Source organism: Diuraphis noxia, unplaced genomic scaffold, assembly GCF_037042655.1.
Source record: "Diuraphis noxia isolate RWA-SAM2 unplaced genomic scaffold, SU_Dnox_SAM2 contig0003, whole genome shotgun sequence".
NCBI classification, from domain to species: Eukaryota; Metazoa; Arthropoda; class Insecta; order Hemiptera; family Aphididae; genus Diuraphis; species Diuraphis noxia.
In genome coordinates, this window is record NW_028301713.1 from 75071389 (window position 1) to 75090810 (window position 19422).

Here is a 19422-nt window from a genome sequence, read left to right on the forward strand (position 1 = left end):
ATAAAAATTGTTGTGTTTATAACTAAAAATTAAAATACAACACTAAGTTTTCCATAAGTTTTCCTTCAAGTAGCTATAGAGAAAACTCAAAGCATCATTATAGGAAAAAATTTAAGTGCGTTTGAATTTTAAATTTTTACGAAATAGCGTAACGATAACGATTTATCCTCAAACCAGGTATATTTATATCTATGATAATATACGTAAGTTATTGTGAATTATGATAACTACATGCAATGTTTTTGGAAAAATTGATTAACTATGCCTAATGCAAAATGCGTCCTAATTGAAAAATAAAATATTTGTTTCAAAATAGAATAGAATATATTATATGACAATATTTAAATATAATGTATCCTAGACTGACAAATCATCTCCGTTCAGAATCATTTTTCGTATAGAATGATATCTATCATTGCATTCAAATTTAACCTACCCTAGTCAGGGGTTCACCCCACCCCCTAATGTACAGTAGAGCGACATCCACATACTTATTTTTTATTTGGTCTTAAAAAATAAAAATAAGCACAGGGTTTTATCCATAAATATACTAGAAAGAATGAATACCTTGTAACATATTTTTTTTAATTAAATGGTCTCTAAAAATTTAGTAACTAGGAATGTCAAATTTTAAGTTAACTATAATTGTCTATATCTATTGTTATAAATGTATAGAAAAATATAGTTTATAATATAATACAGTATACGTTTCCCATAATATATAGCTAATGGATACATTAGCTATATATTATGGCCCAGGCCCAAAATTACCTTAATCCGTAATTATTGATAATCGTATAGTGTTCTATGCTTTACAAATAATTTTTCTTTCAAAAATATTTTATGCATTCATACCGAATTTCGATCGTAAATTTTCTGCCGAAAATCCTAACCTACGATACTATGATGACTGTTGCCTATTGACCGTACGCACAATTATAATACTATATACATTTGTAGTTTATGTTTATACTATTAGGTGTTAGGTGCATTCACCTCCTTCTCCTTAAATGCCTTCGTTCCACCTCCCATTTCGGTTTAGAAATTTTGAACGGCCGTGAAACGATGCTGTCCATCCAGTCTTCCACGGTACTTAGACTTGTGGCTCGTGTTGATTGTTGCTGCCTGTATGTGATGTATAAATATACCGCATTGTATACAATGCAAAACGCGATTATTATTACGGACATTTCACGATTTTTTTTTTTTTTGCTACCAATGCAATGTTGATTTTTAAAATTGTCTTGCGCCCCCCTGCAGGATCACGCCCCACACTTTGAGAACCTCTGTCCTAAAGTTATTTGTGAGTATGCTACATATGTGACAGCTTTTGTCATCAACCCAGGCCCATAGCCACGGTGGGAAAGGGCGTTGCCCCCTTAAAAATATTAGACAGACATTGTTTTATATATAACGCCCCCTCCCCTAAAGTTTGCTTTGCCCCACCAGAAAATTTGGTCTGGCTACGGCCTGCATTAACACCTCCAGCTCCACCTCCTTTCAATTATATAAATTAATAACATATAATTGGTTATAATTTTATTAAGTTGGTTTTAAATTATAATAACTTTAACAACGTAATTAATATTATTATAAAGTATATTTATTTACCTAATGGCTAATACATAATATAATAATACTTCTGCCAGCTAGTTTAAAATAATTTTTGTGAAGTGGGTATACGCATGTTTTTCAGCGCATACTTCCGGTCTCAAGTTTTTTTCTTTAGTATGCTCTGTTTTAAAAATTTGAAAAGTGGGTATGCGCCGCATACTCAAGCATACCCTCCACTACATCCCTGGTTATAGCCTTCTAAAGTATGCGATTGTATGACAAATAGTACGTATTGCAGCGTGCGGCGCGCTTACCATATAACACAACAGCTGTTGACTTATGTTACTCTTAGGGACCCTAACCTAACTTAACCCTATAATGTTTTTTTTTGTTTTTTAATTGTACAAATTGTATAACATAACTATTTTAAGTTTTATCGCTTTTATTTTTATTTTTATTTGAGTTTTAAGTAAATTTTTTTGAATTAAACAGTAAGACATTTTAATATTTGTGTATTGTGTATATATTTTATCAGAATTTTACATTCTTAAAATAACTTTCAGGGGGTGCCTGTGGTAATGCAGTGCTTAATTGGGGGGGGGGGGGGGGGGTAAAATTACAAAATTGGCTAAACACAGTGTAAACACTGTAAACAATGGGAAACTAAGACGATTGGGGGGGAGAATGCCACTTTTGCCCCCCTCCTGGATCCGCCACTACTACTGCATACCCTGAACAAGAGGGCTGCGCACACCTATGCTTAGGGTCTTAAGAGTTAAGTTTCTAACTGGCCATCGAGTATGGCGACCGAAGCCGGTAGGCGAAGGGAGCCACTTTACTTGATAATTTTGTTATTTAACTCTTAGCTCTGTTTTTACCTTGAAATTTAAGTAAAATCATTTGAATGCAAGAGTACTTCATGAAACACATCACAGAATCTACCTAGTTAATATAATTATAATTATAATCCTAAAAAAAAAAATTAAAACGTCGTAATACGCATGCGGCGCGCGATAAAAAAAACCTTAAAATCGCATACTTTGAAAGGCAATAACTTTCAAAATAATGGTTTGCACCAACTAATTTTTGCACCATCGTTCTTAACTTATTGAAATACATATGTTTCAATAAAAAAAATCGAAAAAATCGCTTGGTAGCTAAACTGCAATTGTTCCGAAAGCTGTTGTTTAATTTGTAACAGTGCGCCCGCTTAAAGTTTGTTTAAATTTTAACGAGTTTTTTTTTAAGGATTTTTGAAAACTATTCGGCAGAATTATTATTTTTAAGTATGGAGTCATAATTGTAAATTTTGTAATAAAACATTCACACAAAAAAAAAGTTTATATGTACATTGTAGAAAATTTCACGACACCGATATTTTACCAGATAAACCTTTTAAATGTGAATATTGTGACATTCAATCCAACCTCCTTAAATGGTTAAATGCATTATGCCTCCATTTCACCCTCCATTTCGGTTTCGGGTTTAGAAATTTTGAACGGCCATGAAACGATGCTGTGCAGTAATAACCACGCACCGCTTAGTCGGTGTAAACGTGCCGGCGGTCACACTGTTCGTCATCATCAAAAACGTATCACGTGAGATTGATAACTGGGCAAAATGGCCGTCCCCGAGCCGTCGTACCTCGTACAATTGTTAATAATTATTATCGATATTTATTAAAAATTCGCCTTCCGTCGTTATTTCTGGCTTTCTGCGGAGTTCGTTGTAATCGTTGTATCGTTGTCGGGAATAACGACAACGACGGCAAGTAGCAACGTCGAGTGAAAAACGATTGTCTACGCTTCTAGAACAACGACGGTCACCGATCACGCTGCATTCCGTACGTGTCGTTCCGCCAAATCGGGTATTCTCGAAAGCCCGATTTGTGTTTTGGTTTTAGGATATTTTTGGCAGTTTTGCCGGTGTCTACCCATTCGAAATCTGTCGATCGCTTTTCTAGTTCTTGGCTCACGAAATCACGCATGGTTTGCCAACTCGGTTCGCATGCCTACGTACCACAACGTCAGGCTCGTAGCAACAAAAATATGATATTCGCTTTCTGTCTGTGCCTCGAATCTACCGCTAAACCATTCATGGACTGCGACAGGGTCATGCGATAATTCCTCGGCCGATAAAATTACTGTAGAATTATATGCAATTATAAAAAATAATAAATTATTATTTACGATTTATCGACTAAGTTTTGACTTATTTTGTTGCTAATCATAATATCTACTGTACAGACGACATTCATATCTTATCTGTTTTGGATTTTCCGCATTCAAATAATAATTCATGTTATGAAACATTTCTCTTCTATAAATTTGATTTACTAAGTAAAGCAACGAATAACTACATTAATTGAATTTTTTAAGCTGTCATATTTGATATTATGTTATGAATAAATAAATAATATTTCCATTTAATCATATATCGTTTAATGATGCCATCTCCTTTTATAAATTATAAAAGTTTGTCAACCTCCAAGTCACCTCTTTTAATCTTAAATTTTTGATAGATATCACATAACTATTCTATACAAATAAGTTTAAAAAACTTCAAAATGTTTATAAATTATAAATAATAAATGGTTATACCCTATGTACATGGTATGCCAGATTAAATGATTAGAATTATTATAGAGCTTATAAGATCTTCAACATTTACATTGAACTTCATTACCTAATTTTTAAAATTTAATTTATTGGAACTTAAATTTTATTGAGCAAACATTTTTTTTTAACAGAATAATGTCCCAGTTTATAGACTCGGAAGCGGAAGAAAGTGAAGTAAGTATCCAAAATTATTTAAGTTTGTATTGATTTATCTCACATATATTTTTTAAATTAAATATTGTAATGTTTAATCCCCAACAATCCGTGATAATATTAATAAAATACAAATGTATAATATTCTTTTAATTTTTATAGGATGAAGAATTGGATGAGATAAATAAAAAAAAGGCAAAGAGAATTAAGTCTATGCAAAGTGATGATGATGATGATGAAGGTGATTAGGTTTATTACACTATTAATTTTAGATTAGGGTTATAATTAATACTAATGAAAATATAAATTATTTAATTTCTATTATAGATATTTAAAACAACAGAACTAATTAATACTTACTATCAGATATTTAGTTTCTTGCTATATATGTTTACAATATTTACTATTAATAATTATTTATCATATCGATCAAAGAAACTAATTTTAAACTATGGACCTATTATCTAAGATTGTTGTTAAATAACAATACCACAAAACATATATAATACTAATAAAAGGACTCATATCTAAAAGAAAACAAGTGTTTTATGTCTCTTTCTGGTAAAATATTTGTATATTATTATATTATTATTATTAATATTTAGTTGGTAGAATTCAGTAAAAAATAGTTACATACACAAAAAAAAAGTTTTATTCTAATACTAATACCTTTATATTTGGATTGTACTTTGCTTAAACATCCCATAGTACTTGTTTAATTCACTGTTAATCAAATAAAGAGAAAACTAAAACATTTAATTTACTTTATATTATTATTTAAATTAAATTACTTAGGACCAGGACCAAATTGTCTCTTAAGCTGTTTAGGTTATAGATTAGGGTTGAAAATTTTAAAGGTCAATTATGGTTCCCCGTGGGTCTTTTACGTATCACTTATAGAAATAAAATATCAGTAAGTAAAATTTTTCAGTATATGAGCAACAAAAAACCTAAATTTAGCCCTCCTTAGTATAGTTACAAATAAGATAAGGTGGTTTGATGTTCATTATGTAGTATCGTAGTATACAAATATTTTAACCATTAGAATTCTATTTACTTATTATTATTTTTCATTTTTTTATAGACCATTTTGATACTCATTACAAGGTGATTTGTAAGCATGCTCGCCGTATTTTTATGTATATTTAATGTATAATTAATCAAATTTTGTTTTTTGAGATTTAAGTACAAGACCATATTTGAAAATCTGAGATTTTTGTACCACTTAGAATGATCCTGGGAAAATACAAAAAGTAACCCCCTCCCACGTTTAATTTTTAATAATTAAGCTGATATTTTTGTTGAAAATTTTGATATGGGTATGTAAATCAAAATTAAAACTAGTAGTTTTTAAATTATTTAACTCTGTGTACTAAGGATGACTATAACTAGGTCATAATTATTTGATGACCTCAAAATTTAATCATTCGCTAAATAATTTTCAGTAAAAATAGGAGGTTCTCATTCAAAAAATAGAAGTTTGTATCGCCACAAGATACTCCTAAAGTAGTACAAAAAATATGAAGATATGGTCTGTAAAAATATTTCAAATTTCTAAAAACCAGAATTTGAGTAAATGTACTAAAAGGGAAAAATGGGATGATCAATGAGCATGATTACAAAATTATTCTATATATTACTTTCAAACAATCATTTTTAACTAATTAATATTGTGCTATTTTTATTAAAAAATATAAATTATTTTAAGTTAAATCTTTTAGTTTTTAATTTATTTTTAAATGTTCAATGATGACAAATCACTGCGCAAATCTGAAACGTACTCTGTTTCCAAATTCTTATAGAATTTGTTGAGATATTGAGAACGATATGTCTTGAATTTTATCTGAGAAAAAAAAATGTTTTAAGATTGATCTTGAAATATATATATATTTTTTAATATTATTATTATTGATTATCATATAGTAACATATGATATATTATTTTTCAACCAGATGATGAAGAAAAAATTCGTGAAGAATTAAAGGACTTAATTGACGATAATCCAATTGATGAAAGTGATGGTTCTGGTGATGAATCAGATGGTTCGAAAAAGAGAAAAAAATCTGATGATGACTTTGATGATCGATTGGAAGAAGATGATTATGATCTTATTGAAGAAAATCTTGGTGTTAAAGTTGAAAGAAGAGTATGCTTTATTTTTATTTTTGGTACTAGACTACAGTAATATTATAAATGTGTAATTTTTAGAAACGATTCAAAAGACTTAGACGTTTGGAAGATGAAGAAAGTGATGATGAAGGTACTGGTGAAAATGCTACTGAAGATCGAGAAGCTATTGCTAACACTTTATTTGATATGTCTGATAATGTAAGTATTATAATGAAAATATTATATATATTAAGATAAATTTTATAATTTTGTGTGTAAATTAGGAAGAAGAAAGAACAACTGATCGTGTTTCTTCAAGAGCTGAACGGGTTGATACTTATGATGTAGAAGGAGATGAAGAAGGAGAAGGATATTCAGATGAAGATGATGATGGGTTTATTGTAGATGATGAGGGACGGCCAATTAAAGAGAAAAAGAAAAAACGTAAACATATATATCAAGATGCTGCCCTTCAAGAGGCACAAGACATATTTGGTGTTGATTTTGACTATGACGAATTTGAAAAATATGATGATGAGTATGAAGATGATGTGTCTGATGATGACTATTTGGAAGATGAAGAAGATGGCGAGAGAAGGCAAAGGCCAAAACCTCAAAAACGTAGAAAAGCTACTAGAAAATCGATATTTGAAATATACGAACCAATTGAGTTGAAAAGAGGTCATTTTACAGACTTAGACAATCAGGTATGCTACAGCCTCCATTAAATAATTATATAGTTTGGGCTAGGTACAAACATTTTTTTATTTATCTAGATTCGTAATAATGATATACCTGAAAGAATGCAACTACGTGAAGTTCCAGTTACACCTGTACCTGAAGGTTCTGATGAATTAGACGATGAAGCAGACTGGATTTACAAACAAGCATTTTGCAAACCAACTATTACTACACAAGTAAAATTTTATTGATTTATATTACCCTAATGAAAATAAAATTTTGAGGAATATAGAAACTTGCAATATCAAATGTTTGAAAGCAATTAAATAATCTACTACTCATTTATTTCTTGGAAATATATTCTACCTATTTAAGATTAATATGTATCATTTAAATATTTGTAGGAAAACAAAGGTGGTGTTGATCCTCGACTTCAATCCAAGAAAGGACCTCAAACTATCGGAAAAATTAAAAAAGCGTTAGACTTCATGCGGAATCAAAACTTTGAAGTTCCTTTTTTAGCATATTACAGAAAAGAATATGTTGAACCTGAACTTGATATCAATGCTTTATGGAGAGTTTACCATTTCGATGCTAAAGTAAGTTTGTATTTAATTTGTATCACAATAGTAGGTATTACCCTATATTTTAGTATATACTAATGAGAGTCTATCATTTTTTTTTTTTGTATGAAGTGGTGTCAATTGAAATCTCGCAAAACCATGCTAATTGAATTATTAGAAAAAATGCGAAATTATCAGATGGAAATGTTAATGAAGGATACAAATGCCCCTATGCCAGATCATATTCGCATTATCAAGGATGAAGATATTGATAAATTGCGTGCAGTACAAACAAATGAAGAACTAAAAGATATTCAAGGCCATTTTATGTTGTACTATGCCAATGATGTCCCCGCGATGCAAGAATGTGCTAGAAAAAAATCTAGAGAATCTAAAATAAAAGCTAGAGAACTTAGGGAAGAAAGAAGAAAACTTGCAATAGAGGCTGGTGAAGATGTACCTGATGATGATGAAGATGATGGTAATTTAGACGATGATGATTCAAACGTTGAAACTGTTAAACCCGCAAGTAGTTCGGGACCTTATACTATGTGCCTAAAATCTGGACTTGGTATGTCATTAATAATTGTTTTACAAATGTATAAATCTTATAAATTAATATTTATGTTTCTAGCTGGGTTTGCAAAACGTTTTGGTTTAAAACCGGAACATTTTGCTGCAAATGTCCGTGATAATTATCAAAGGCATGAAGTAGATCAAGAATCTGTAGATCCTTATAAACTTGCCGGCGAATACTGTAATGAGTAAGTATTAATAAGTGTAAATATAATTTATTATCATATATTTTATATATATTTATATATAATATATATAATATATAATATATATGCTTATATTTATACACAACTATTTACAGGTTATTAAAAACCCCTGATGAAGTTTTAAAGGCTGGCAAATATATGGTAGCATGTCAATTATCTCGAGAGCCACTCATAAGGAAATGTTTGCGTGAGACTTTCTTTGATCGAGCTAAAATTAATATTGTACCAACCAAACGAGGAATCAAAGAAATTGATGAAAATCATAATTGTTATTCGTAAATATTATTATATTGTTATTATTTTAGTTAAAATAATTATCTTAGGCTTTACTATTTACTATTTAGTATTTGTTTAATTAAGAGTAATAATTCACTATTCATATTTTGGTGTAGAATGAAGTACATTAGACGTAAACCAGTGAGAGATTTAGTAAGAGATGATTTTTTAAAGTTACAAATGGCAGAAGATGATAAATTGCTTACTATTTCGTTTGATGAAGAAGTAGACGGTCTAGGTTCTCTTCCATATATAGAAGAAGTCAAACAGCTATATATAAGAGTGAGTTATCTATATGTTACAATTATTAATACTCTATATGATTATAAAACAATAAATATATTATTTCATAGGATGAATTTAGCTCAAATGTACAACAATGGAATGACGTGAGACGTGAATGTGTTGATTTAGCTTATAGAAAATTATTAATGCCTGAAATGGTAAAAGAACTCCGACGAAGTCTACTAGCTGAAGCTAAAGAGCATATATTAAAATCTTGCAAACATAAATTATCAAATTGGCTCGCTGTAAATAATTTTAACTAATATTAAAACTTATTGTTTAATAATTATTTAATTTTTGTAGATAGGTCCATATAAACCAGAAGTGGATGAAGATGATGACGACTGGGATACAAGCAAAGGCATTAGAGTTATGGGATTAGCTTATTCGCCTGATCATGAACAGGCATCATTTGCATGTATTTTATCAACTGACGGTGAGGTTGTCGATCATCTACGTTTGCCATATATTATGAAAAGACCGTTCAATGATGATGTAAAAGCTAAAAGAGATGGAGATTTCAATCATATAAAGAACTTTATACTCTTTAAAAAACCCCATGTCATAGTTCTTGGAGCAGAATCTAGAGATGCATTGTGGTTAGTTAGAGATATCAAAGCAGTTGTTGACCAACTAGTAGTTGATGAACAATTTCCTCAAATACAAGTCGAAATTTTAGATAATCATCTAGCTAGAATTTATGCCAATTCTATTAAAGGAGAAGTATGTCCTTTTTTTCAGGCATTTCAATTTAAAATTTTATGGTATTTTAATGTTTCTTTTTTTATTAGAATGAATTCAGAGACTATCCACAACTGTTACGCGAATCCATCTCTTTAGGGCGTAGAATGCAAGATCCTTTAGTTGAATTTTCTCAATTGTGTTCAACAGACGATGAAATATTATGTCTTCGCTATCATCAGTATCAAGTACTTATCTCAATCTATAATTTTTCTTTAAGTTTTAATTATAGTTAAAATTGTTTTCAATGTTTAATAGATTTAAATAGCTTTTATATATCAAGTTTTGAATATGTGTACTATTAAAAGACTGTTTTTTTATATAATAATTATTTCAAATATATTTTTCAATTCACTTAACATATAATTACTTATGTATGTGTAAAATATATTGATATAAAATCTGTTATTTTAATATTTTGTGTTTGTAGGAAGTACTGAATCAAGAAGAATTACTTGAAGGCTTATATCAAGAATTTATAAATCGTACTAATGAAGTAGGTGTTGATATAAACGAAGTGGTTCAACGAGTTTATGCACCCAACCTATTACAATTTGTCTGTGGTTTAGGACCTCGTAAAGCTACTGCATTAATTAAACTAATGAAACAGACAAATCAACGATTAGAAAACCGAACCCAATTAGTTACTGCATGTCATATGGGTCCTAAGATATTTATAAATTGTGCTGGATTTATTAGGATTGATACCAACTCTTTGGGTGATAGTACTGAAGCTTATGTAGAAGTTTTAGATGGATCTAGAGTACATCCAGAAACATATGAATGGGCCAGAAAAATGGCAGTTGATGCTTTAGAGTATGATGATGAAGAAGCAAATCCAGCAGGAGCTCTAGAAGAAATTTTAGATGCACCAGAAAGACTAAAAGATTTAGATTTAGATGCATTTGCTGAAGAATTAGAAAGACAGGTTAACAGTTTTATTATCTTTATTTTCTTATAAATATAAATATTTAATTTTTAAAATAAAATTTTAGGGTTTTGGTAATAAAAGTATCACACTTTATGATATACGCCAAGAGTTAAACCACCGTTATAAAGATATTAGAGTAGCTTATAAACCTCCAAATTCTGCACAATTATTCGAACTACTAACTAAAGAAACCCAGGAAACATTTTTTGTTGGAAAAATGGTTTTAGCTACTGTTGCTGGAATTGCACGTAGAAAACCACAAAATGATCAACTTGACAAAGCAAATCCAGTGAGAAATGATGAAACTGGCTTATGGCAATGTCCATTTTGTTTTAAGAACGACTTCCTTGAATTATCAGATGTATGTTTTTAATTTTATAATCACTTAATTATTATGATCAAATTGTTTTTATTGTTAAAATGTTTAGGTATGGAACCATTTTGATGCTGGTGGTTGCCCTGGTCAAGCATCAGGAATTCGTATAAGATTAGATAATGGTATAAGTGGCTTTATAGCAATGAAAAATTTATCAAATACCCATGTAGCCAACCCCGAAGATCGAGTTCGTTTTAATCAGGCAATACATTGTAGGATTATCAAAATTGAACCAGATAGATTTTCATTTGAAGCTACTTCTAAAAGCTCTGATTTAAAAGATCAAGAACACCATTGGCGTCCCCAGAAAGATCCTTATTATGATCATGAAACTGAAAGCAGACAACGAAAAACTGAGTTAGACAAGAATAAAATAAAAAACGCTCAGACATATATTAAACGTGTAATTGTGCACCCATGTTTCCACAATGTATCTTTTGCAGAAGCTGTTAAATTATTGAATAACTCTGACCAAGGAGATGCTATTATTAGACCATCTAGCAAAGGTGCTGACCATTTAACTGTTACTTGGAAAGTAGCTGATAATGTTTACCAACACATAGACATAACAGAAAAAGGCAAAGTTAATGCTTTTTCATTGGGACGTTCACTTTGGATTGGTACTGAAGAATTTGAAGACCTAGATGAAATTATTGCACGTCATATCACTCCAATGGCAAGCAATGCTAGAGAATTATTACGTTTTAGATATTATCGTGATACAGATGGAGGTAATATTGAAAAAGCCGAGCAAATACTTAGAGAAGAAAAAACTAATAATCCTTCAAAAATCCATTACATTGTATCTGTATCACAGGTATGATAGTTAACAAATTTATTTTTTAAGCTTTCTAGAAATAGTAATATAAATCATATATCATGGCTTGGGCTTAAGAGAACTTTACACCCGTATGTGTTGTCTCTGTCTTACAAACGTATAACAAAGCAAAATCTGTTTAGCGCAGGACAACTTTTCTCCCTCAATATTTATAATAGAATTTTCAAAATTTCACAATGCATAGGTAAGAACTTTATCTGTGTCATAGCGTCGTTATTTTTTTGATAGCACAAACCAATAATTTTAAGTAATTTAATGAAAAAATAAAAAATAAATGTATTTTCTTAAGCTTATAACTTTAATTATATTTATGTTATCAAAAAAATAACGACGCTATGACACAGATAAAGTTCTTACCTATGCGTTGTGGAATTTTGGTAATTCTTCTATAAATACAAAGGGAGTAAAGTTGTCCCGCGCTTAACAGATTTTGCTATGTTATACGTTTGTAAGACGGAGACAACACATGCGGGTATGGCGTCCTCTTAAGATATGAATATATTGTTTAAATTATAATTCGACTAAAACTATTACCTTCTTGAACCACTAGGATCGTATGTATTGTTTCAGAGTACCAACAATATTCTGTTTAAATATACAAGGTTAACCTAGTTTGATAAGGTTATAGTTAGGGTTTGGGTTTAGTTAATTATTGATATTTACATCGATAGAAAGCCTTATCGATGCTATTTTTAGTATTTATGGTGGTTTGGTCTGGAGAGCATTGTGCGTTTCTTATTGAAGAATTTATTCATAATGGCTGTTCACCCCGATAATGACCCAGTGTGCATTTCGTATTCGGTTTGCACTCTATCGACTTAATCTCGTTCTTGATACCCAATTAATTTTCATTTCTACTAAAAGTTATTATATCAAATAATTGCAAATATTACTAATACTATTTTAATATACATTTTTTTTTTTTTTACCTTAAATCTAAGACAATTGAGAAATAATTCAGACTTAATGTATGAAAGTGTATTGATGATTTTAACAGGAATAATGGGAAACAGGCATCCAATAATAATATTTGTGTGTAAAATATACTAATATACCTATTATAATTACTAACTTGGAACATTGTAAAATAAAATGCTATTAATGTATTTTTTTTTGTCAGAAATATGCAGGCAAATTTCTTCTATCGTGTTTACCTACTCGTAGATCGAAACATGAATACATAACTGTTACACCAGAAGGATACCGTTTCCGTAGCCAAAATTTTGATTCTATTGGATCTTTATTCCGATGGTACAAAGAACATTTCCGAGATGCTACACCTCATGTAACACCAATAACGTCTCGATCTGCTGGACAAACTTATGGACCTTCTCCGCATACAGGTATATGTGTAGTAATATTAATTATTATTGATTATTTATTTGGTATTTTTTTTTTTTATTATATTTTAGAACCTTCGCCAATGAATCGCAGTCATAGTAGCCACTCAAATGCTACACCTCAATATTCCCAATCTCCTCATGCATCATACAACAACATGCAGCAATCTGCATATAACACTGTAAATTAATATTTAACACCTAACATATAAACTATATTATTGACATTTTTTTTATTATTATTTAGCCATACACACCATCGGGGCAGACTCCTTACCTTGGCAATTATGCTACTCCTCGTTATAGTGCTGCTCAAGCTCCAGTTCATGATGGTGTGTTTCTTCATCCTAGCTCCGTCACACCAATTGTTCAAAGTAGTCCGAAACCATCTCCTTCTAAACCACCTGTACAATCTGCAGATCCAAATGATTGGCGTCGAATGGCTGAAGAATGGGCAAAAGCTAAACAACGAGGTGATGGAGGATTTTCTACACCCATGTCTGACGGAGGAGGACGGCACACACCTCGTAGCAGGTAATATGTTTTACACAATAATAAGTCACAAAATATAAATATAAGTATGTCTGTGTACAAAGTTTTCTAACCAATTAACATAATTATATTTGATATTTTATCTTATTTTCTATTTTTATTGATATTAACTTTTTAAGAAAAATAATACTGGTGTTATTATAATAATCATGGCTAGGATTTGTATGCAATAAAAAATGTTAAAATATGCATTTTATTTACCAAAATATGCAAAAATATGCATTTTAATTTCTATCTTAGATTTTATATTGATCGACATACTTTTATTAATTGTGTTTATCTTTCTCCGTAAAACTATTCAATCTTTAATCCACATACCTATTGTACCATAAGATTGTATTTATAAAAATCAAATTTGTATTTGACAAAAAAACCCAGTTTTATACTTTAATCAGCAGAGCTAGAATGAAATACGAAATATACAATAAAACACGCATTTTTTGCATTCTTATTAAAGAAATATGCAATAATATTCATTTTATTCAATATAATCATTAATATACATTTTATCCAAAATATGCAAAAACATCACCATTTATCTCATCATGAGGTGATTCGTGGACATTACTGACAAAATCAATAATCAGAAGTCGCAAAAAAAACATGCTGTCGCACACAAATCTTAGCCCTGATAATAATGTAAAGATATATGTTTGAATATTAGAATATTAAAACATTATTTTTGAAATAATATAAAATCTTATTATTTTAGCATTCTTAAAACAATATTTCAATCCAACCTATATACTTCAATACCATCTAAACCAAATCTATTATTTGCATTAAACAATAATCTGTTATACATATTTTATTAATGCTATAAACTTAAGATATATTAATTAAATATTCAAGCAGTGAATTTTTACAAAATACAGAACACTAATAATTTTTTTTCTAAAATTGTGTTTAAAAATGTAATATTTTTAATCTATAAATTAAATTAGTGGTGTTTGAAATATTTATAAAATTAAAACTGGATGGCTTACATGAGACACCTGCCTAAAAATAGGGACTTAAAACCAGTAAAACACTGATCATTTTAGAATTGCCAATTTTACTTTTGTGTGATATAGCTTTTTTTTTTTTTTAACATTCAATCTGTTTGCAATAAGAAACAATAAGTAACGAGGATAACATAAAAAACATCCAAGCATGAATAACATGAAGAGGGAGGTGACTATTCTTTTAAAGAACCAGACATTTTTTTCTCCTATTTTAAGAGATTTCTCGACCAGTTTCTTTTTATTGACAGTGAATTTGTGGTAATGTAAGAGAGAGAAGACATATTTTCAATGAAGGTGTTTGTTAATTTTGAATGGAAACATTAGTAGTGGCTTTTTGCAAGCTCGTTTACTAGTTGTATTTTTAGATCATTATGGAGGGCTGTATTTGTTATGTATCATTGAGCCCCGGTAATAAGTTTTAGGCTAATTGACTGGAAAGCTTGAATAGGGCGAATGTTTGCGGGTTTTACTAGTCCCCAAATTTGGATGCCGTATAACCATAATGACCTGATGATTACTTTGTATAGAAATAGTTTTATTTTTGAGAGTTAAGAGGATGTCAGTGCACTATTTATTTTCTCTCTCTGACCCACACATAACATATAAAAAACGAATTTACGCAGAATCATTTTATCTAAGTAATTTTAGAGTAAAACTGCCCATTACAAAAAAGATGGAGAATAATATTTTTACTGGAATGACTATTCTCACTATTCTTACTCAATTTTATATTTTATTGACATTTGACTTTGTATTCGACTTTCAAAATAAACAAAAATATTACTGTACATTTAAATGATGTTTAAATTATTTAGAGACAATATTTAGTCAAATCGATATTTCATTCCCTCAAAAATATTATTCTCTATCATTTTTGTAATGAGAGGTTTTACTCTAAAATTACTTAAAGACATAGATAAAATGATTCTGGGTAAAAATTTTTTGTCTATGTTACGGATGAGCCAGAAAGAGAAAACAATAAGTGCACTGACATCCTCTTAAGTTATTTTTGTTTTGCTTGGTGTGATTTGACTTGGTTAATCTTTTATCCAGAGTTATACCTAGGTATTTGGTTTACTGGTGAAGTGGAATTGGTTTGTTATTGAACTTAAGTAGGGCCATTCCCTTTTGTTTTGTGAAAAATTCATCTGTGCCGATTTTTTGTCATTGATTTTAATGTTCCAGTTTTTGGATCAAAATAGTAACCTAAAGCGGTTAATGCCACTTGTGATTAAAATATTAGCTTATTATTAACAATACAAAACTTAACTTATATTTTAACGCCCAATTTTATAACTAAAACAAATTTACTCAAAAAATTAATTATCAATTAAAATCTTCATATGCTTTTGATAATTAGTCAATTCACTCTCTTATATTATTGCTATCAACTCAATATATTTGTTTTACTGTACAGAAATTTATTGTACATTTACTAGACTAAAATAACACATGTTTTTTATTTTTTATTTTATTTTATTTTATTTCATACATATATATGAATACTGGGACCAAGAGAACTCGTGTGGGGGCCCAATAGTTTAAAAATATTGTAACATTAAAATTACGGGTAATTATATATGTAAAAAAAAAAAGTTGTACAAATGTAAAAATTAGCTGAAAATTTAATTTAACTGTTTTCACAAATGTAAAAAATTATAAAATTAATTTATCGTAAGACTCCAATAACTATTGCAAAAATGTTAGTGTGATCTCTTAATTATCGTTTTAATGTAATTGTTTTCAATATTTCAGATACAACAATCATCGATATAATATGAACCGAGAAAGAGAAACAAGTATACCACGCAGCGATGCTCCATCACCTACCCCAAGTGCTTCATCATACGGATACAACTCTCCAGCACCATCAAAGACCTACAAAAGTAGTTATATAACATCTTCACATAACTCATCAAAGTCACCCCGAGGCCCATCGTCTAATTCTGGTACACCATATGATCCATTTACAATGGATCCTGGACAAGATTCACCTGGAGTATATGCTTCATCATCCCGTTCAGTACGCAATGATGAAAATGATCCAGACTTGAGATATGCGTCGCCTGGATCAAGATGGACTCCACGGTCTGGTCGATCAACTCCCCATACCATTAATAGCCCAAGATCAATGGTTGAATCGTCTATGGGCGATAATACACCACTGTATGAAGACTAAATGGATTGAAATTTCTCATTTTATTTTATTTTACATAGTTCCGTTTCCATTTTTAAGTAGGAATATATATTTTTTTAAGAAGGTCAATAAAATAAAAATATATATATGTATAAGTAATTAATATGAAGTTTTAAGTTGAAATTTGATTATTTCAAATCGCCTTAAATGTAAAACGAACATTTTTTTTGACTTGGTTTTAATACTTTTAATATTATGTTATTGGCGTTATTGCTGGACGTTTTGGTGACAACCTAGATTAAAATAAAATATATATAAACTATTTTGATCCAGTCATCAACATTTTACATTGTTAATTAGGTGTTCAAAACTATTTTAGTAAATTATATGAATACTATATTACTAATTTAACGTTTAAATTTATTATTGGCATATTTTTTGCCTTGTGTTTACGCAATTTTTATTTTTTTATACTAGAATATGAGAAAGGGCATCATTAATAATATATATTTTTTTCTTTTTTTGTACTCACTATTATTGTACATTTATTACATTCATAACAAACATGCACTAATGTTTTCCAAAGTATTTTTTATTACATTTTATTGAACAACATAATTTATACAAAGATAAGAAAATTTTACTATAAAGTTTTACTTTCATTCTTTTATTAACAGCATTGATGTATGTGATTTAGTGACTTATTTGAAGGTACTAATTTCATGTACTATCTTGTGCTATTCTTTTTGAATTACATGGTAATTGAAATGTGTCAAATTAAATACAATTTTAAATATTGCGCAATATAAATATAATGTGATCAATGTTAGGTAATACCAATAGGCAATAGAAAAAAATTGTTTACTCTATGTAATTAAAACAACTACTTTTAGTAGTTTATAATTGCTTAAAACTTTGATATGGTTAACAATATATTTCCATATTGTTATATTATGTTATTGTAGTATGCCATTAGACAGCTAATAAGTTGTCAGTGTGATTGTAACAAATGTTTCTTAATTTGTGTATTAATAAGTTAGTAACTTCAGTTTATAATATAACATGTTTAGTATAAAATAATTCAAATATCAATAGTTTTTGCTAAGTACCTATATATTTTCTTTTAAACAGATGTATAATAAAAATACACATATATTGTTAACAAAGGTTATTTTTTAATTTTTACAATGCAAACAATATACGTACCCAAAGTTATTTTAATAAATCAATGTTCTTCATCTTTTTTTCCACATACTACCATTAGGATATTGATAAAACTAATTGTTTATTTAAATTTGAAAATAAACGTCTGTATTTGGTAATGTCATAGTTTGTTTAACTAGTGCAATACTAGCCATAACAGTAACTGTGTAACTGGATTAGTATGATTTGAATTTTGAATATGTGAATATACTTAACAACTAATTTAATTCGAACCTGAGCAAATAAACTGATCTGAAAAATATTTTGTTGCGATGTGTTTAATTGGTGGCGTCACAAAGTAATTAGTTGATATACATAACAATTGTATGCAATCTTATACAAATAAATTATTTTTATAAAGGTAAATTTTATGTTCCATGTTTATGTTCCTTCATTGCCTCACAATAGTATTAAATTAATAACAACCCATATCCAATCATGATGTTCTGTATACAGACATACAGTCGTTTGGGTCACAAAACGTGAAGGTGAATCTAGAGCCCAAGTAGTAGGGCTGTGTGGCTGTCTGAACTAAATCTATAATGCCCTATCAAATAATCACCAGTGAAGATGCTAGATTTACCCACACATTTCATAGCGCATACTATGTGTTCCAAGCATAAGCCGATGATTTCGGTTCAATGATTTAAGTAATAATTAAACATAAAACAATAAAGACAAGTGTAATAGTGTAAAAACCATACTTATTATTATATTTCATTATATTGTAAAAACCCTCAAGCTTCCCCTATAATCGTCTTTTGATGTACTTACATGTTATAACTCAAAAACTATTGAATAAGTAGGATTAAAAAATGAACACCGAAGTTGATAGAAAAATTTGTTTTATAAATAATCATTATTTATTGAATATTAATATTAGTGTGTTACCATTTGAAAATTATAAGTTGACATATTATGTTGTTTGTAGAAATAAAATATGAAAATATTAATATTTTTCATAAGAATATATCTGTTAAATAGTAAGTGTATGCCATAATATGCCTAAGATGGATTGAGTGCTTTGTGCAGTCATAAATCCTGTGCTGTTTTGTATGTGAAAAATTAAAAGTAAATATAAAACGAATTGGAGTACATCGGAATGTCTACAATATTAAATATGTTTAATTCTGAAAATTAATCATGCGCCACACGTGACACGTCTACCATCCAGTTATGCACCAACTCTGTCTTGTCTCTCTAGCTGATAGAAGAGTTGAGGCTAACTTACTATTTTTACACAAATTAATTTATAGATGTATTGATACTCCTTCCCAAC

The 19422-nt window shown here is 29.4% G+C and overlaps 1 protein-coding gene across 1 annotated transcript; it reads left to right on the top strand.

Annotated features, from left to right (window-relative positions):
- The first annotated feature begins 3173 nt into the window (after window positions 1–3173).
- Spt6 (transcription elongation factor Spt6) lies at window positions 3174–17346 on the top strand. The gene is made up of 22 exons (XM_015516503.2): window positions 3174–3397; window positions 4304–4346; window positions 4488–4566; window positions 6278–6471; window positions 6534–6653; window positions 6719–7141; window positions 7211–7351; window positions 7520–7714; window positions 7811–8249; window positions 8313–8442; window positions 8556–8735; window positions 8853–9018; window positions 9090–9266; window positions 9325–9744; window positions 9813–9950; window positions 10193–10690; window positions 10758–11054; window positions 11122–11886; window positions 13028–13250; window positions 13320–13429; window positions 13495–13781; window positions 16559–17346. Exons 2-22 carry the CDS (start codon window positions 4308–4310, stop codon window positions 16980–16982), a joined length of 5445 nt encoding a protein of 1814 aa, XP_015371989.2. The 5' UTR covers window positions 3174–3397; window positions 4304–4307; the 3' UTR covers window positions 16983–17346.
- Window positions 17347–19422: the final 2076 nt, after the last annotated feature.

Bases quoted from the DNA above. Each gene is read 5' to 3' on its own strand.
- Spt6 (XM_015516503.2), top strand. From the start codon at position 4,308: ATGTCCCAGTTTATAGACTCGGAAGCGGAAGAAAGTGAA. The intron at 6,654-6,718 runs GTAAGTATTATA...TGTGTAAATTAG, and splicing joins TATTTGATATGTCTGATAAT to GAAGAAGAAAGAACAACTGA. The intron at 9,951-10,192 runs GTACTTATCTCA...TTGTGTTTGTAG, and splicing joins TTCGCTATCATCAGTATCAA to GAAGTACTGAATCAAGAAGA.